This window comes from Patella vulgata, chromosome 2 (genome assembly GCF_932274485.2).
Source record: "Patella vulgata chromosome 2, xgPatVulg1.2, whole genome shotgun sequence".
NCBI lineage: Eukaryota > Metazoa > Mollusca > Gastropoda > Patellidae > Patella > Patella vulgata.
This window is the reverse complement of record NC_065880.2, coordinates 51858286-51880080: the sequence shown is the minus strand read 5'-3', so window position 1 is coordinate 51880080 and position 21795 is coordinate 51858286. Positions and strand designations below refer to the sequence as shown.

The window sequence follows — 21795 nt, the reverse complement described above, 5'->3', positions numbered from 1 at the left end:
CGCTATAAAATACTATGACTATGTATGTAATGTACGTTTAATAACGGAGCGACTTGTTTATAATGCATAGCACAAAAATTCCCGCAGTGCTTATTTCAGATAACTGGGAGATTCCGAAAAAAAAAATGGCCTTATCTAATACAAAAACTCCTCATAATTACGTTCCTTTGTTCATCCCAGATTTAGGATCAATTGAAAAATTTCATACTTGAATGATTGTTATCAATTATCTAATTACTTATCAATGAGATAATTTAAATGCTGATAGTGTGATAACACAGTGGTTAACTCTTGTATAGGCCTAGTGGTTGTACTAATGAACTTTGTCCGTTCGTCCAAAATCCTTTCAGCCTCGCACATCTGACGTGCAGGAAGCTCCATATCAACGGCTTCAGTTGTGTCGTCTAGTCCAGTATGGCTTGTGGCGTGAAAGTTCTCGTATTACTAACAGTAACCTATGTACTGAGTAAGTGATCATTGAACATTTTGCACGATTTGAAACCATTTTATGGATCTAATTTTACACCAAATTCAGTTATCTTTGAGTTTGACGGTGCTAAGTTCCAAACAATGGTCTTTTGGCGTGGGATAACATGGCTGTTGACGTTTAGAACTATATCTTATATGTCTGGCTGTGATAAGTGTATAATATTGTCCTAGTTGCCAAAATCTTAAGGTAGACTACGTGGACCACAGAGTAAACTTATAGCCTACTCCTAGATTTTGAATGGCATTATAATCACAAAAACTGTTACCACAGTATTTTGTAAATGTTATTTCATATGTTTAAATTTAACTTCAATACAGGTAGCCCAAACTTTATTAATTAAAGGTTATAACAGAAGAGGGGATCATATACATTCTACACAACTTACAAGGAAACTGTTTAGTATGATTCATTTTAATAACCATTCCATTCATAGGAAAACATTATGACAACCTAATTTTAGATAAGAGGTGTTGAGATACTTCATTACTAGGTTCTAAAATTATTTACTTGCAAGATAATTTGAACTGATATCTATATATATATATATATATATATATATATATATATATATATATTTATAAATTGTTTGGAAGGAAAGAAATTTAAAAGTTATATTTTTGAACTTAATTTCTTTTTTGTGTGTTTTTGAATGGGAGGGGAGCAAGGAGCTATTCATTGGCCCAAGTTTAATCTGCACTAGCTAGATCTATCTGTAATTTTGTAATAAAATGCTAATATGCAACTTTCTGAAAGTCATTAACAATAACTTTGCCTTTCATTTTCAAATTTCAACAGAAATGTAATGCTTTTTCCCAACAAATATGGTATTATGGAATTTAGAAAACTAAATTATGCAGGGGGAGGTGGGGTGGGGATCAGGGGTACTGTATGTGATAGATTTTGTTTTGTACCTACAGGATATATTTTGTAAGTTTCAGTGGATCAACTACCTGATATGAATTAATTGTAATCATTCTAATGACACATAACTACAACATTTATTATCTAAAACATACAATATTCAAAGGTCAATTAACTGATGAAATGAATTGTCATAATAACTTACATGAATCATCTTTTAGGAGAATAATTAAATAGTTACATGTATCAGTGTTCAAGATAACTTTTGGGGTTGCTGCAACACCTGATTAGTCCTTACTCACCAATTTTGCTCTCTGTGTGTTTAAAGAAGGATAAAGTTTACACTGAATGGAAAATAATGTATGCCTATTCCCATTTTTTTGTCAAGTAATTCTGACAACCATTAATGGTCCCATAGTAATGTATAGTTCATTGGGTTTATTTGTCTTTCTAAAAGAGTATTTGATATGTTCCCAAGCTGATTCAAATCATGTCATTCATAACTGTTTCATTTTTTTGTTGTTGTACTATATATTTTGTTTAAAGTCTCTGTTCAAATTATGTGAATACCTTGACTTATCAAATTGACTGTATACATACCGGTAGTATGATAATGTATTATGGACAAATGATATGAAAATGATTTTGAGTGGTTATTGGGTCAGAAGCATTTGGAATACAATCGTCTATTTTTCTTCCTGGTAAAAGATGGTGATGATAGAAAGTTGGTTAGATTACAATGCACTGTAAAAATCAGAAAAAATGAACAAAATGAAATTGTTATCTGATTTCAAATAGGTTAATAATTTCTAATTTGCATAATATAGGTCATTTCATATACTTACACTTCTTACCTCAAACATTATATTTCAATTAGTTTTGATGCACCAATATTGAGATCTTTTGAAAGTATGAGATGAGCATCATTTTAAGGTACGGTATTACAGGCCTATATTATGTTCAAATAAAAATAGGAGTTTTAGAGGAGTATGTCAGATTGTAATGAATTTACACTTAACGCTGCTTCTCCACCTTTTCGAAGCTTTTTCGATGAAAAGAGATAGAAGAGATTGCTAACTATTGATTATGTTTATGGTACAGTAAAGTATTTTTATAATATACATGTACTAATATAGTTTTGATTTTTTCAAGAATTGATGCATATATAATATTTTACATATCTTATTTTTTAAGCTGTTAATGGTCATATAGTATTATTAGTGCATGTTGTTTGGGTTTGTCTCTAGAAATGTATATATTTTGAAGTTATTTTACTTTTTCCATAACTGTAGGTGATGCACTGTTATATGAAAATGGAAGATCTTACAGATATAATTATGAAACATCAGTGTTTTTCAACGATTTGGACAATAAAGGAGGCAAATATTCACAGAAAGGAACTGGATTCCATTTACAGATGGATGTTGATGTGTCTCCTGTTTTTCAGTTTGATGATTCACAGCTTTTCAGAGTGAAAGTAAGGAAATATCTTTCATGTGTTGACTAATGGAGGTTGATTGTTTGGTCACTTTTGAAAATAGTTTAAAATATGCTATTTTTACAGTGTAAAGTGATTGATGCTTGAATTCAATTTCTGTAAATCTTTAAGACAATCGAACCATACCGGTAAATATGGTGATTATCCATGTTTTCATCAAGTGAATGTTCTTGAAACATGAATTTTAATCAAATCTTGTTATGTGATTGATTATTCAGAAAGAAGCTTTTCCAAATTTGGAAATAATCAAGATTTAAGTGTAAAATTTGAGCCCAACTTCGAGTCTCCCAGCCATTAAGACTTTAATTTTAATTGACTAAAGCTTATACTTATAGTTGAAACGGAAACTTTGTGGGATTGTTTTTATGACATAAAGAATATGCCAATCATTTATTTACCATAGTGTTTTTACTCTGGTGTTGAAATATTATTGATTTTTATTACTTGGCTTTGCATATTTATTTCTTTTTTTGTAGTTATTAAGATTATCAGTTTTTTGGGTTTTTTTTTTAAAGATAACCAGTGCAAAGGTCACAAGTGCTTCAAGAGTAAATCAAGAAAAGATATTAGGATCTCTGTTGAAGTATCCTTTATATTTTGAATTGAATAAAGATACAGTAAACAGTGTGTATCTAACAGAACCTGATTGCATATTCTGTACAAATATTAAAAAAGGTATAGCAGCACTTTTCCAGTTGCAAGAAGAATCTGGAAAACGAACAGAGGTTTGCTTTCATTGTTACATTATTCTGATTATCGTTACAATTTACAAATAAAAACATTTTACTAGTTCATGCTGTTGATTCCAAATAATATACACTATAATTTTGTATCATACATTTATATATGTAGGTTCTTACCGTATAAATATTACTATATTACCATTTAAAATAAACATACTCCCTGATATTAAAGGAATGTTTTGATGTGTTTGTTTTACAGGTAGATGTATCAGGAGAATGTTCTGCAGTATACGAAAAATTGTCTTCCAATTCAATTCTCAAAACAAAGAAAGATTGTAATAACATAGAAATAGCTGGACAATTTTCTTCAAGCAATGAGGTTAGAATTTTCTGCACCATTTTGTCTGGAGTGTGGTATTACAGCCTACCATAGGCATAGGAGCTCAAAGTTATTCAGGGGGGCATAAGAGAAAATTGCCCAAAATCAATACTGTTTTTTCGGGCATACATATATCATAAGAGAGCTTCGGGCATATTTTCCGGCATGCAGTGGACAAGGAAAAGACGAGAAAATACTTTTCAGGCAGTGTGGATCTCATAGAAATAAATTAGTTATATTTTTTCTCTAAACGTTAATAGAAAAAAAAGGTCGTTGAATTTTTCATTGCTCCTACGCCTATGCAGCCTACACTTATTTGGAATTCCAATTGTCAAGTTTTCTTTACGTGCACACGAATGTGTGTACTGGACCTCAGTTTTTTGTCCCATCTGAATGACTAGGTGCTGTTCCTAGAAAGGTCCTCTATCCTGCACCACTGACAAGAGGAAACCACACCAGAAACTCCTGAGGAAATTTCTTGGCCAACACCAGGATTGAACCCAGGATCTCCTGGTTAGCAAGCCAACACCTAATCACTGAGCCATGGCATTTCCAGATTTTAAAGAAAGGAAAATAGAATTCATATAATACTAGTTTTTTTTATAAAGTATTCTTCTTAATGCATTGGAATTAATCAATTTTTTGTATTAAATGGAACCTTGTGATATTCAGGAATACTATAGTTCTATTTAAAACTGAAAATATAATGGGATGATTGATCCTGGTAACAAGGGATATAAAGATAGGTAATCAGGACCGCAGCTGACTGATCAGTTTTGCCGCCCTTGCTCCGATTTAGAGAGGTTTAATACATAATACGATTGGGCGCTGGCTGACAGTAGGACAACTAGGCCCAACAACCATTGTCACTCAGAACCTAGCACAGTTACGAGTCTCAGACATTTTCTTACCACAAGTCTCAGCTCCAAAACACAAATGTACTTTCCAGGGCCACCAGTCATCCTTTCACACAGGGTTATTACTTATGTATCCTGCCCAACTCTGTTCTTTTCCGGCAAGTCGAAGAGCATATAGGAAACACTGAGAGCCATATTCCTTTGGTCATTTATTTGTACTTTTGTGGTTAAATGCGCAGGTCTATCACTGAGTCAAGTGGTGTGAATTATTGAAATAAAATTTAACAATATATGATAGTCCCGAAATGACCATATTTGTGTCAAGTGAACTTTAAACCCCATTTCTCTCTCCCTGTTTATGGTGCTTAATGTCTGTTTCCACCAATCTCACTGACAAATGTCAGAAGAGCGAGTGGTGTTTAATATAATGAAGAGATTAATAGTCTATGCTTTCTAATAACATAAGTTAAGTAACTGTAGTACATATTCTGATATGTATGACCTACATGGAAAGACTAGTATTACACGACTTAATGTACAGAATGCACCACTAATATATAAGTTGTATGGTGGCTGATTGGTAGGCCCTATCATGTCGTGATGTCGTAGTGTCACCCTTCATAAGGCGACAACCCGACATCACAACATTATAACCCAACACCACGACAACCCGACATCACAACATTTTTAACCCAACACTACGACATTTTCACCCGACACCACAACATTAAGAATGTTGTAATGTCGCGTAAAAATGTCGTATTGTCGCGTAAAAATGTTGGGTTATAATGTTGTGATGTCGGGTTGTCGACTTTATTTATCAATGTTGAAGCGGCCACGAGATCAAGTCAGCCCTCACTATCTCATCCTTCACTAAGAATACTTACCCTTCACTAACTGCGAATCAAGCTGGCCCTCACTGCCAAATTACGAGTCTTAACACGAAATTCCAGATATCATGCTACATATCAGTAGAAAGCACCTTCACTGTTCTTTTCAAATATATAAATAATTTTCTGGCACATTTATATTTACTTGCCTTGAAAAGTGAAAAAGGGGGGGGGGGGGATTTGAAATAAATATGCGGGGCTTAATCAAAAATTCTGTATAAAGTCAATCCTCTCTTAAAATGTATTTATTATATTTTGGGCGGAAAATATACTTTTTTAAATTTAAATTGATACAAGTTTGGTAGCCTTCACTGGCTGAATTAAAGAGAGTGGCTGGGTGTGGCGAGTGTTTAATGTCAACATACGTGTCTTTATACGAAATTTCAGTTATTGTGTCATACATCGGGGGTGGATGGCTGAATGGTTAGCGTGTAGGCGCTGAATCATAAAGTCTGTCATTGAGTCAACTGGCATGGTTTCTATTCCCTGGTTGTGCGTGACAAGGAGTAGGGTCGCCTTGTCCAACCTCGTGGGTTTTCTCTGGGTCCTCCGGTTTCCTCCCACTACTAAAGACCCCTACGCACAAGCGAATTATTGAAATAAAATTAAACCATATGTTAGTCCGGAAATGACCTAGTTTGTGTCATACATCACCGGAAAGTAAGTTTCTATGGCTCTTTAAATCTACTTATTATTTTCTGGCACATTCACGATTACATACTTTAGAAGAGATAAATGCATTTTTATTTTGAGCAAAGAAATGGGTTACTAAAAATAGACTACTTTCAATTGATTTTATTTATCGAAGTCTCGAATTAGCCCATACCGAGCACGTGAGTACACTCAAGTCATGATCATCCAGCGAATTTGGTAGTGAGGGCCAGCTTGATTCGCAGTTAGTGAAGGGTAAGTATTCTTAGTGAAGGATGAGATAGTGAGGGCTGACTTGTTCTCGGCAAGGGTCAGCACTCTATTATTCATGGCTGCTTCAACATTGATAAATAAAGTCAACACCACGACAACCTGACATCACATCATTTTTACATGACAATACAACATTTTTACGCGACATTACAACATTCTTAATGTCGTGGTGTCGGGTGAAAATGTCGTAGTGTCGGTTAAAAATGTTGTGTTGTCATGGTGTCGGGTTGTCGGGTTATGAAGGGCGACATCACGACATGATACCAATCAGCCACCATACTGTTGTGTGTTGTTGTTTATTACAGATTTAACGTCCAATACAAAAAATATGATATTATGGACAGGTTGATTTAATTAAATTATTTACACTTGAAAATTGTTAAAACACACTTATAAATGCTCTCTAAAGTATGCACTCTAATATACATGAATAGATTAGTAGTATGTGCTCTAAAGTATGCACTCTAATCTACATGAAAAGATAGTACACATTCTAATATGCACAAAAAGAGATTAGTAATATGCACTCTAATAATATACATGGAAAGATAGTACACATTCCAATAAACACAAAGAGATTAGTAATATGCACTCTAATAATATACATGGAAAGATAGTACACATTCTAATAAACACAAAGAGATTAGAGTAGTATGCACTCTTATAATATACATGGAAAGATAGTTGTACACATTTTAATATACACAAAGAGAATTGTAGTATACACTCTAACATACTGAAAGATAGTATTCCTTCTAATATACACTAAGAGATTAATAGTAACCATTCTAATATACATGGAAAGATAGTACCCATTCTTTTTACACAGAGATTAGTAGTAACCCCTCCAATCTAGTGTCTACATCGAAAGATAGTACACATTCCAATATACATGAATGATGCTATCCATATCATGAAATGGCTCCGGTACTCATGCCTTCTTGAATTAACATAATTAATTATTTGCTGTATTCAAGTCTCAATGCTGACCATGCGTTTTGAAAATTAACAGTGCATAAACATAATTCTTACAATTTAATAATCTGAAAGAAAACACTACATTAGTATCCACCATAAAAGACTTGTCTTGTAAGTGAAGTTCAATCAAAATAAGGAATCATGAACAATTTTATGACAAATTGTTTATTATTCTTAAATTGTCTTTTGAATATTTTAGGCACTTAAAGTATCTGTTAATAGTACAACAACATTTAATTATGATCTAAACAATGGTATTATAAATAAAGTTTCCAGTTTGAATACTGCTGTAAGCATAGTAAATATAAGAAAATCCATCAATGGAGCTGCAACATCGAGGTAAGTTTATCGATTATCTACTATAATTAAAGATTTGTTTAAATTTTGTTTAAAAAATATCTTTTTGTATTGTATATGGTAAGAAATATGAAATTGTATCTTTAATTCTTCTTAATTTAATCCATAGATCCTAGAATAGCAAACCAGACATGTCATTTCATTTAAAAAATTTGTATCACTATGAATAATCTGTGCTGGATTTAAAGATCTGAAAAAGCATTTCTTCATTTAAAGTGGATATGGAATAGGGTTAAGTGGAAATATAAATATCTTTTTTAGACCCCACAACAAATTAAAATTATGTTTGTGAAATCAAATCACCAGCAGCATCAGAGCTAGTAATTGTCCATTGGAAAGAGTAGAAACAAACTAACAGTTTCAACACACACAATGAATACATTTGACAAATCTCTCCATTTAGTACAATATAATTTTGAATATGTGACTGGAATAGTTTATTTTATTTACCGGTAGATAATTTATGAATGAATAGGAATAGAATTGACAGAGACCCTTCTGCCTAATAATACCTACCATGTATAAAATATATAAATTTGCTATTTCAGTCAGATTTTTACATTAAAAAACAGTTCTTCTACATCCAATATCATCAAAGCTAATTCCATACAAGAAGCTGTTGGTGTAGCAGAAAAAGGTAAGTGGCTGTGTTTAATGATATACTAGGTCATATTTATATTTGATTGGTGTGACTATATTTGTACGATGCACATGGTCCACAATGCTAAGAACATCATATAGTTTATCTGTTATCTTTTTCTTTTTTTTACATTTTCTTCTTTAGATTTATAATTTATACACAATTTATGCTATTGATTTTCAACAATTTCTGATAATTTCTACCAGGGTACAACCCTTGATCACTTTGAAAAATCTTGTGTATCTTCAAGAGGCCAAATTTTCATCGGATTGCCATGGAATTTTTTGTAGTTGTTCTTTCAATAATTACTTTTAGAGTTGTTCCCTTGATCACTTTAAAAATATTTGTGGATGCTCAAAGTGATGAAGCTATTTTTCAATTTCCCTTAAATTTATATATACAGACTTTATGATGAATCCTAGGATTACTATCAGAGAAATTGCTCTTGATCAATTTTAAAGTGACTAAACTTATTTTTCAATTGATTTGTATATTACTGATAAAATTACTTAAGGAGTTGTTACTCTTGATAAGTTTAGACTCCCATTACAAATAAATGAATGTTTCATTGTCTGGCAACCTATCTTTTGAAAAAAAGGATGCATTTTCACTGACAAAATGAAAAAAAAATGATATTAATAATATATTCCTTATTAATTTGCAGAAATTGGGAAAAGTCTTATTTTGTCATTGTTACCAAGTGGATCAGAGATCTGGCAGTGTGGTCCTAAATGTCAACCGGTAAGAACATTTAAAATTTTATTTTCTAGTGTGCATGTGGGTTTCAGGGTCTGCCAATATCAATGCAAAGCCAGACTATATTGCATCTACAGTGTAACCACATTATATTAATGATTCATCCACTAATCACCAACAGAAAATCATCCGTTCTTCCACTAAAAATTATAATTATCATCCAATCAGATGTAATTTAAATGTAACGGTATAAGAAAATTCTTGATTCAGTGCTTTGTTTTTTGCCCTAGATGTAGTCGATCTTCTGCTGCTGTTTGACTCTTTATCAGCTGATGATCGACAGAGGAGCTGTCGATCATTTGCTGATTGTGGGGCATATAGAAGAATATGGTCATCACAGTAGGAATCACAGATGGAAAATAATTTTGATCGCTAACATTACTTATTTGTCAATGATTTAAATAATAAATTTTTTATTTTTCAGGCTACATCGTTAGCTGTTTCTTTAAAAGATGATTTAGTAAATGATAAAATTGCCAGTCTTTCTTCAGCTAAAGCATTTTTAAAAATGGTTAAAAGTTTTAGAAACAGTGGGAAAAATACAATTGCTGAGGTTTTTTCAAGCCCTGAGAGTTATTATATTATGTAAGTCATAATTGTTATTAAATTACATTGAATACTAATCAGTAATAGACAATCTGTGTGACCTGAATAAAAGTATTGTTTATAAAAAAATAAGTGTGACCTATTCAGTTATGATTACCTTAAACCTGAACTATTCTTATTTCTAGACCTCAGCTAATAGATATAGCAGCAGCTACGCAAACAGGTCCAGCACATCAAGCTTTGATGGAACTATTAAACTTTGATGATGATTCTGGTTTAGCTTATGTGGAACGATATTTTCTAGCTGTTGCTTATGTTACTCATCCTGATGATTTTATACTGAAAGATATGCTGGTAAATTTTCTAATATTATTTATACCACAAACTTTACTGATCAAGGTTACTTGATAATTAATGAGATTTTTATCTGACAGTTATACATCAGTTTAGATATATCCTTTTTAATGGTTTGTGATTTATAAAAATAATTGACACTAGAAAAATTAGCATGGTCTTCACTGGTATGTTTGATATCTGGAGTGAGATGATGAGCAAGCAACTGTTTTTCTCATGAGATTGTGATTTTTGGCATAATGCTTTAACCTTGAGTGATGTTAATTTTGTAGTTTGTACTGTCTAAATATTTTTATTCTTTTTTGCATAGAAAATATCCACTCAGATACCGATAGACTCTCCTATCAAAGAACCATTATTATTGTCAATGAGTGCTGTTTTATATACATACTGTCAAATACCTCAACAAAGAGAGCATCAGGTATATGTTTAGCTTTCAATTTTACACAATTTATTGTGCACACTGTGTACAGGTCAGAGGATTTTCTTTAAATGAAATTAGCTTTGATTGTGCAGTTTGCTATAAAGAACAACCTATTGAAATTTATATTGCCGGGACACCAATACCTTACCATGTTTTAACATTGAGACATAGCAGGAAACCGAAGAGTAACCTTATAATTATTCATGTCATTCTTGATCTCTGGAACTTTTTTAGTCATTGTTTTGGGTGAATTTTACTTATGTTTTTACTATGCTGTCTGAATAAACAAAAGTTTGTCTTATAATTACAGGTTGTTAAAGATATAAAATCCATGTTATTGAATAATATAACAAACTGTAAAGATGAAGTTTGTGAACTGATGTTTCTAAGAGCTCTAGGAAATGCTGCATTACCAGAATCTATGGTGCTGTTGTTGAAATATGCAGAAGAATCTAAAACTACTATGATGTCATTTACTGCTATTAATTCATTAAGGAGAATATCACAATCATATTATACAGCTGAGGTATGAATTGTAGTTATTACTTACAGGTGTTAGACAACAATTATCAGGTAACCGTGTATATATGCATTATAACAAGGTCCCAGTGATTCATTAATATTGGTACATAGTCAAGTATTCATTTAATGGAATCATGTCTTATTTTAGTTTAGCAATAAATTGAATTGATCCTTTCCATCTGTCGGTATTCCTACCACAGAATAGAGCTGGGTGATATCCCTGGAAGCAGATATTGTGATATTTTCAGAAAATATTGCGATATTTTCAGAAAATATTGCGATATTTTCAGAAAATATTGCGATAAAATCACTATGTGGCAATATTTTATAAAATGTCAATGATTTCAATTTATCACCTTTTAAATGTAAATAAACAAGCATAAAAAGTTGGAAATACCTCCGGAATATTCATTTTTAATTTTGTTTTTTAAACAAAATTTAATCAGTTGATTCAAACATTGCTAAAAATGTTGGTCTATGTTCTTGTTGTTTATTACAATTTTAATTCTGAGTATATTAATTATGAAATTTTATTTAAATTAATAATATATATAAAGGAGGCTCCAAAACGAAAAAAAAAAATTAAAAAACAATATGTTCTTTCGGCCGTGCATGTTTTTATAGCTATGGATACGATTGGATGCTATTTATTTACCCTTGCAAACTGCCTTTTCTCATTCAACCGTATGCTTTCTTGAAAATTCATTTTTCAGAAGGCATGAATACTAAATTAAACTTTAAATCCTAAGTACTATGTCAAAAAGTGTCCATTTAATTAGTCAAATAGCAATTTTTCGGATCACTGACCTCCATGACATGTTCCACACTGAATTGTGAAGGATAATCAGTCTACCAGAACTTGCAATATAGTTGGCATCATTTATATTTCTGCTCTATTTAAATTTATATCAATCAGAAAATCAATGATTCATTTGGAAAATCCAAGTATCGGTATAAACAATTCGTTTAGAATCTATGCATAGAAATTGAACATAAGCAGGGATAATTCTAACGGTGGAAAAGTGAGCAAGAAGACACATGATGTAAACATTTTTTTCAATAGCTATGTGAAATATCATCCAGAAAAAATGCGATATGTTTGGGGGTTTTTTTTTGATATTTTTCTGAAGATGGTATTTTTTACGTTTTTTTTTTCTGTGACAGTTTTATATCGTAAAACCGAAATATCACCCAGCTCTACCACAGAGCACTTTACAAGCTTCACAGGTTGATAAAGACAAGTAGGAATATCAATAACTTACTGCGCTTACTACAGTATAAGAAATACAGAAAATAAATTTTGACTTTCTGCTCAAGTTTATTTTTTCGTATAGTACCCATAATGTTCTGTAATGGATAAATTCTTAAACATTTATTTTCAGCATCGAAGATCTCTGATAAGAATATTTTATCAGAATATAAAAGCCTATGATAGCAGTGTAAGGGTTGCAGCATTAAATGCTCTTTTAAGAGCTGGCATCTCACTAGAAGAACTAAAAGAAATTTTACAAACTTGCAAAAATCAAGAAGAATTTGAAATATCAACTTACATATTAAAGAGAATATTTGATGAAGCTGAATTGAACATGAATCTCAAGTAAGAACAATATGTATATCTTGAATTTTATTTATTGTTTAACTATAGAGTTGTCCTGTGATTGTTTGTGTTTAGCTAGTGTTATATTCCCATTGCTCAATATTTTCATTTTTACAGAAAAACATTAGAATTACTGCTCCGAGAAGCTAATGTGAACAATTACAACATTTTAAGCCAAAATGGAAAATCTAGTGCCTTGACTAGTTATTTAGCAAGTAAGTTTTTCTTTTCTTATAGAATATCTGTTGGTATGGTATCCGACTGAGTATGTATTGTAATAATGGATGATTATCTAACAACATCCACTATGTATGACACGCTACATGTAGGCCTAAAAGTGAATTGGGTTTGTAAGTAATTCAAATCCTGATTGGCAAGCTACTGTAGCAAGCTACTGTTGGGTAAAAAACTGCCTCATCTATCAAGCCCATTTATTTTATTGCTGTTGTCACAGTCCAAATTTGAGATTGGAATTATTGATTCTTTGACTGATCAACATCCTGTTGTCATGTCCTTGCTGCCTCCATTTCACAAAGCTGCTTGTGGTCGTATTTTTTTTGCCTGGCACAACAATGTTCTTGTTTCTAGATACTCAGGAAACTAATGGTACATATACATTGTCATTTGAAACAACAAATGGTGGTATAATGAAAAGAAGTGGCATGGTTGTAAACTTGATGGGTGAAAATTGGAAACAACCATTTATGCATGTAAGCAATTATGATACTTATTCTCACAATACACACTAGTTATCATTATGGCTACTGATGTTAAATCATTATGATAAATGCATGTAATTAACTTGAGGTCGGCTACATTTTAATTTATAACAAATTTAACAAATTTAGTGTTGAATGAAGGATTATCCAGAGTTTTTATTAAATAACTTCAGATTCATAGAGGAGAACCCACAGGGCTCACGCTGGGTTTCAATTTTTTTCCGCCAAAATGGGTGATAATTTTTGTACAAACAAAATGTTCATTTTTTCCGCCAACCGGAATATTTTATCTGCCCAAAATGTGTGATAAAAAAGACAACATCTAACAATTTTATGCCTCAGCTAGGTTGATTATAAAACAATTACCGATATATACAATACAATATACAACAACTTTAAAAATCCGTCTTTACATAATAGGTTAGCAAAGTTTGGATTTACTAAGATCAGATTTTATTTTTGGTGACTTTAGTCTATTTGAACATTCGTACTGCACAATATATTTTCAGTATTTACAGGTCAAATCTCATCCAAGGATTGCCAATTTTCCAAAGAATTATGTGTTGGTTTACAATAGGCCTATTGTTATTTTTGGTTTCGTAAAGGTATTAGAATCTGAATCCCTGATAGAATGATATAAATGTCAATTATATTTTTAAGAGATGCTTACAATTATACCCATCGTTTACTTTTAAAGCATTTTGGCGAAGGTAATATGTTACAAATGACGAACTGTTTTCTCGTTCAAGAATCGTCACTATTCAACTCGTTCTTACTTTTTCGACCAGTGGCGATAATATAATTTGAAATAATGATATCCGATAGACATGCTTGTATATTTTACATGCCGTATGAAGCCACAGTAAACGGAATTCAACTATCAAAATATTTCATTCTCTTCGAAAGAAACTGTCAGCCATTTTGATTACCTGTACAATGTATTGCCATTTTTTAAAGACGAAACGAAACATCAAATAGTCACCGCTTGGATTAATCATTAGGTGTAAATAATGACTTGAGATAGGCTTTATAGATATCACTGGCAATTGTCAATAAACTAACCATTAATCCAAGACAAACAATTAGTATTACTCATTGACGCGATCCGGATTATCAGCTAGTTGATTAATTTATAGTATCCCGCCATGTGATTGACACTCAATAATGGTTAATCCAGGATAAATACGATTAGAATTTTAAGATTTTTTTCCGCCAATTCTCAAAAAGAATCGCCAGTACCGCCAAACATTATCGCCAAAATTATCGCCAAAATCAAATTTTAATCGCCACTTTCATATTTTTATCGCAAATTGCGACTTTGGCGACTGACAGTGTGAGCCCTGAGAACCCATATTATAATATGTCAGATATTCTGCTTATAATCCATTATCATAATTTATCAGCTTGACCTTATTTATAATACAAACATTTTGTATAATTCAAATCTGTTGAAGTAATTTGAATATTAGTTCTTCGGGAACAAATTTTACTGCCTATTGCTTTGGGAAAATTACAAAACAAAATGTTACCCTTCTTAAAAGCTTTTAGTTCTAAATTTTGAAATTTTAAACTAAATGTAGTCCATCGAGATTGGAGTGGCTATTTATTTATCAATGTCCTGAATAACTAAAAATTAAATTGGTTTGGTATATAGCAAGACTTCTTTTGATTCAATGATCTGCAATGATTCAATCTTCTGATAATGCTAAGAATATGCAGCATATAGAATGTATTATTGGATAATTGTTATTTTTATAATTTAGTTTGATATATATGCTGAGGGTTTGGAATCTCTGGTAGGTTCAGAAGCTGAAGTAGAAGAGCCAGTGGATGAGGAGATAGAAGAGGAGTCTGTTGAGGAAAACGTAATTGAACCTACAGCAGGAATGTCATTAACATTGTTAGATGTATTATTAAAACAGATAGAATTTTTCAGAGGTACAACAGGTCTAATGTCTGCAGCATGGAATGCTCCATCAGAACTAACATCAGCTTTTCAGGTACTCCCATTATAGTTCAGCATTTATACAATTCTTCCCCTGTAACATTTGAAAGAAAAAAAAGTTTCTTGTACAAAATGGTTAAATGGCTTGACTCTTGAAGTCTCAGTAGTTTCAGCAATTGATGGAATACCACTGTCTAAGCAAAATGATCACAGTATCAGTTGTTACATATACATACTGTTTTAGAAAAAATGATCTTTTTCTCTCAATATAGGTTAATTTATTACTACAAGATCACTCAGAAAGAGTTCACTTATCAAATGGTATGATAGTGGATATACAAGTTCAAGGTGTGGCCTCCTTAGATCTATCAGGACTTGTCAGCATAAGTTTATGGAGCAGAAATTCACATTCTGTTATTAAAAATAGGTGGGATTTTAGTTTTTAATGATACCAATGTTGTACTTTAGGAATTTTACATTATGATTAAGGAGCGCACAGGCTCAGTGAGTAAGACATTGGCTCTCTAACCTGGAGGTCCCATGTTCGATCCCAGTGTTGGCCAAGAAAGTTCATCAGGATTTTCCGACGTGGTTCTCCCTTGCCAGTAGTGCAGGACAGAGGGCCTGATAAGGGACAATGTCTAGTCGTTTGGATGGGACAAAAAAACAATGCCCTGTGCACGTGCATGAAAGAATCCTTGGCAGTTGGAATCGATGTTATAGTAGGCCATATTATTGCTGCCAGGGCAAGATTTCCCTTATAGCGCACTGTATGTCAAATGGCCATCTTCATTATCCCAGTGTCGGAGCATAATGATTAATTGGTTTTCAATCAGAGGATTACATATTCATTACTTGAAACAGTTCATCATACTTCATGTAATAATAATTTCATTAACATTGCATTTACATGTATATTACCCAAATAGATTTGGATTAATGTTGGTATTGGAATTTATGTAAGCTGATGAAATGGGTCAGTCCGTCTGGTGGTGCTACAAAATGTCAGTTAATCTCACAAGATTAATTAAGATGTTCAAATATTGGTTCATTAGAAGTAGGGTTCCCTTTAACATTTATGAACATTCAGCAGCAACCTACTTTTTACCTGAAGTCGATTTTTCTTCAAAGTTGACTAATCCCAATGTGAGCGTAACCGGAGTCTATGCAGCACAGAATGAAATTCATTGGTAAAATTTGTCAGTACTGGATCTTTTTAATTATCAGTATTATATATGAATAATCTTTATTGTTTTTTTAAAGTGGTGGTATATATCTAGAAGGTACAATGAAATTAGATTCATCTATCATAAAAGCAGGTATAACATTCACAGGTGAAGGTGAATCAGTAATAGACTTTGTCACGGATGCAGATTTTTATGAAATGCCTTTAAAGCTCTGTCTTCAAATGGAACGCCCAGAGTTTATATTCAGGTATGAAAAAATAGATTTAGTTTGCATTTTTTACTTTTTACCCTCATGAATATATTGAATTCATGTTACTAAATATTCCAGAGTAGTTACATCTTTAGTTGTAGAAATGGATACACTTAAATGACCCACAAATTGGCATTTCACCAGGATATGAGTGTATAGGTGAATACAAAACAACATTGTATAAAATGTCAGAGGAGTAGATGTGCACAATATTTTCAATATATGTATTACTTGGGTTAAACCATAAAATGCAGTGTATATCAGAGTGATAGTGAAACTCATTGCTCAGGCTATGTAATATAAAATATCATGGGAAACGCAAATAGATATGTTTATTTTCAGGCAAAAAATAAAAAGATATGAAAAATTAAAGGGACTCAATAAATACATGGTCAACTATCAACGAAATGTTACAATTCCATCAAAATCATTCCTTTTAAATAAAGCCAATTCACTCCAATGTATTAAAATGTTCCAGGATCAGGAATGATCAAAGGAATGTAAGTATTAAATACATTCTACTGATATTATTATAAGACTATTAGGACATGTGCTGTTCAGTTTCTTGTTGGTCGATCTACTTGAAGCACTTGACTCTAAGCTAGAAGTTCATTGCATAGGGAAGGCAGCATGTCGGTGTGTAAAATGTGTTTAGGTATGAATATTAATTTATTTACAAGTTGTTTATTGCATTACTTATGAACTCATGATACTATAAGTTATAAGATAAAACAAACATATGTTATTCAAATCTTCCTCTGGTACTTGCTATGAAAGAATTTCTTTTAATTTAGTCCGGGGGAGGGGGTGGGGGCATTGGATGGCCAAATGTTTAGCACGTGCACGCTGTATCATACAGTCTGTCATTGAGTCAACTGGCATGGTTTCGATTTCCCGGTTGTACGTGACAAGGAGGAGGGTCGCCTGTCCAACCTCATGGGTTTTCTTCCGGTCCTCCGGTTTCCTCCCACTGCTAAAGACCCCTACGCGCAAGCAAATTATTGAAATAAAATTGAACCATGTGTTAGTCCTGAAATGACCTAGTTTGTGACAAGTGGACATAACCTAATTTCTCTCTCTCTTTAATTTAGTCCTAGTAGTAAATTTACATTGAGTGTCTATCTGTTCTGTTTAATATCATTCAAAGAAATTCCATACAGTCTATAAACAAGTTTAGACCAGAAGCAAGGAAGTTAATAACAACCTAGGTCAATGGATATCTTATTTCTTACTCTACACACATTACACTTCTTTTCATTCATCTTGAATTTACTCATGTGAAGACCTCCAGAGTTCAGGAGATAATGATGGAACAAACCATCAATTACTTAACAGATAATGTGGGCTTGCTTTGGTACCAACACTCATCTACCAACATATTTTCCTAAACTCTGATTGGCTCCATCTGGGTCATACTTCATTATCACCATTCTGTAGATAACAAGTTCTCTTGTTACTGCCTGATAGCTGTGTAGTCTTCAGTGTAAGAGATTTGTCTGGTTGTCAGTAGGCCTCAACACAAACCTACAAACTATCTGCATGTTTTATTAGTTCTTATTTAAATAAATGTCAAACTTATTCCTGTTTAATATTTTATAAATAAGTGACTCTTTAATACAATGAAATTAAGAATTCATGTTCTAGAGAATTCAGAATAGCCTGAACAAGAGTACCTTGAAAATAAATTTGAATTGTATGTTAGAAAATATATAATAGACAAAAAGGCAGTCACTCTACTGTTTCAATTTTATATGAAAACAAGTATTTTTCTCATAAAAATGCTTCTTCAGACACGGTGTTTACCATGGGATATCCAGGCATAATGGACAGGGCAAAATGTCAGTACATAATACCCACAGGATAAATTGTCACAGAACAAATGTCACAATATAAATACTAGACATAATTTTGCAATAATATTAGTTTTAAATTGCTTTTCACTTTAATTATTTCTTTTTTTTACTCACTAACTTTATGATAATTGAATTACATAAAGTCACTGATCATCATTTGAGGGAATTAGAATCCCAAGCAAACTACAATATTGTGAAAGTTGTATCTCTAAAAATAAAGAGGTGAATATAAAAATAATTCAGTTTCTTTCAGTATATGTTTTACAAAGATATGATGAATTAAATATTTGTTTGCATCCTCTGCAGATGATGTAAATGTGAAATGGTGAAAACAAGCGAGCATCACCTATAATCTTCGATAAAATCTTTTGATGGACCTCTTTTTTAATCTGATTGATTCCAAGCTGGGAGATTATCTGCCATTGACATTTCAATTTTATTTCCATAATTGAATGTTAAATGATTAATTTGAAAGATTTGATATTGTCTGAAAAACAAATGTATAGTGCAAAATGGGGTTAAAAAATAATTCTTACATTATGTCCATTTTTAATATTGTGACATTTTGTTCAGTGACATTACTGTGCTATTCTGTCTGTGGTCATTACACCTATTTAATGTGACATTTTGTCCTGTGACTTATATGTCCCATGATTCGTTTACCATACCCCTCCCCCCAGCAAAGATATTAATTAAACAAGGATATAAATATAACAAGTAAAAATTTTAAAATATTATTAAAAATCACACCAAATTTAATATATTATGATATTATTTAGTCATAGTATAGGATTGACAGCATGCACAATATCCAAAAAATTGTGATTTTGACTAGGCATTTGGAATGAAATTTTCTCTGAAACTGTATTAAGTTTCACAAAATGATACTATAAAGACAGTCAGTGTTATTATTATAAGTTATCTGGCTAGTCATATCTTTACCATACCATTGTCAATGATGCATAAAGTAGTATTTATTTTGGCAGTGTTATTGCACCAGTCAGATAGATTAGATGGCCTTGAGTTAAACTCTCAGACTGAATTCCTTCTGGATATTAACTCCATATGTTTGCACGTTCCTACACATGTATGATATGAATATACAACAAAAATCTCATGCCTTCTGGCAGACATTCAACTTATAAACTTTATCTTGCAAACATTATATTATACAACTTGATTCAAATGAATAAAAACTAATGATAATTTAGTATTCAAAACTAACCAGTTCGTTCAAGAAATACATTTTTGTAGTTATAGAGCTTGAATAGATTGTCAAAGTAGTGAAAAGGTTAAAATGTTCTAATGTACAGACTAATATATAACTGTGAGAAGTATAAAATATGTATTTGAATAAAGAAGTAGCCTTCTGTTTTTATCATCACAGCTAGACATTTTGTTGAAATGTAGACATAGTTTTTGCCAATTTGGAAGTGTAAAATGATACATACATTACATCATAGTTTAGGCTTGTAAGACAGCTGCCACGTAACAGTTCATTTCACTTTATAATATTCCTTCCAGATGTTATCCACAATTGGCTTTGTATGCTATTTGGCCATTTTTAATAGGTCTATCTGAAATACGAGTAAATAAATTCCATCATCTTGAAAATAACCATATGAAATAATCTATGTACCATATAGACATTTTATGATGGATAAACTTGATTGACCCAAACTTATCTACCTGACCCTAAAGCTCTCAGTTTTATAAATGATCCAAACCAAAATCAAATTAAATTCTGAAATTGGTATATATTTATGATTCCATTCATATGCTTTCATATTAACGTGAAATACATTTACTTGATATTTCACATTATGTAATGTTATACAATGTATACCAAAATATTGGTAACTTGACTTATTATGAACTGTAATAAGTAGAGTAGATAATGTAATTAGCTGCATCTGTATTACAGGGGAGGAGGTGGTTAAACATAATGTGATATCTAGCAAATGGAGTTAAATAAAATAAAATATAAGAATATGTTTTTGAAAAAAATCTCTACCAACAAAACATGCATTCCCTCTAGAAGAGAATGTTTGACTTAGTCTGAAATATCCGACTGTCCTTTGCACCCTTTTCATGGCTATTTTGATGGATTTGTGTCCCAGAAAGATTCAAAATGATAAAAAAGCAAAGGCTTTGTCGTTTTAAATGTCCACATTTACCGAATGTTGCTTTGATTAAGAAACATTTACTTTGGGCTACCAGTAATAAAATTTACAAGATTTAAATGTTTGTCTATCAAAACTTAAAGGATTCACAAAGTTAAGAATATTCTATCAGAGACTTTAGTATTAGTATTATATTACCAGACTCCTGTGCAGACAATTGGCAAATTGAATTTCAGTTTAAGTAATAAAGATACAGTCCAATTTTTATATTTTTTCAAAGCTTTTCAAAAATAATCTATGTACTTTAATCTTATTACAATTCAGTATTTTCATACAGACAATATTTTTTATCTTTCAGTGAATTTGCAGTATTATCAAACACTTTTAATAATATATATTAAATAAAACCTTGTGCCAAATAATTTGTGGGTAAAAGATCAATTTTATTATGACAGACTATTTTATATTCTATATTATACATGATAGTATGTACTGTATTATGAACTTTTTTTATGTCGAACAATTATGTGATTGTATTGTCAAAATAAAGTTAAACTTTCCAGCTTTGTGTTTGTCACCTAGATTTGACAATTTTTAGTGTACATTTACTGTACATACCAATAATGAAACTTTAGTTTATGCATAATATATCTTGTAAACATGATATAAGTAGGTTGGGTGACATAGTGTTTGAAGATGTGCAGTAAAAATAAATGTCTATAGTAAACTTGGCAAAATCAATTTAACACTGTTTTCAGACTTTTACCGAAGTACCCCATTTCAGTCAATATTGTGCTGTATTTCTTCAAGTTCAATACGAAAACCACTCCTATTATCTTAACATTGGCAAAATCAATTTAACATTGTTTTCAGACTTTTACCCCATTTCAGTCAATATTCTGCTGTATTTCTTCAATATGAAAACCACTCCTATTATACCTTTATTATCTCAATATTTAGGA

At 31.7% G+C, this 21795-nt stretch overlaps 1 protein-coding gene across 1 annotated transcript; it reads left to right on the top strand.

Annotated features, from left to right (window-relative positions):
- Positions 1–317: 317 nt before the first annotated feature.
- LOC126810328 (microsomal triglyceride transfer protein large subunit) lies at positions 318–21389 on the top strand. The gene is made up of 19 exons (XM_050535326.2): positions 318–466; positions 2644–2828; positions 3365–3574; positions 3792–3911; positions 7760–7899; positions 8466–8554; positions 9222–9298; positions 9738–9898; positions 10045–10213; positions 10524–10634; positions 10948–11163; positions 12542–12756; positions 12874–12971; positions 13345–13466; positions 15239–15475; positions 15693–15847; positions 16684–16854; positions 17200–17357; positions 21192–21389. Exons 1-18 carry the CDS (start codon positions 415–417, stop codon positions 17345–17347), a joined length of 2676 nt encoding a protein of 891 aa, XP_050391283.1. The 5' UTR covers positions 318–414; the 3' UTR covers positions 17348–17357; positions 21192–21389.
- Positions 21390–21795: the final 406 nt, after the last annotated feature.

What these genes read in the sequence shown, in the direction of transcription:
- LOC126810328 (XM_050535326.2), top strand. Translation starts at nt 415, where the DNA reads ATGGCTTGTGGCGTGAAAGTTCTCGTATTACTAACAGTAACCTATGTA. An exon ending in GTGGTCCTAAATGTCAACCG is followed by an intron (nt 9,299 to 9,737) that starts GTAAGAACATTT and finishes TTTATTTTTCAG; the next exon opens with GCTACATCGTTAGCTGTTTC. An exon ending in CTCAACAAAGAGAGCATCAG is followed by an intron (nt 10,635 to 10,947) that starts GTATATGTTTAG and finishes TTATAATTACAG; the next exon opens with GTTGTTAAAGATATAAAATC.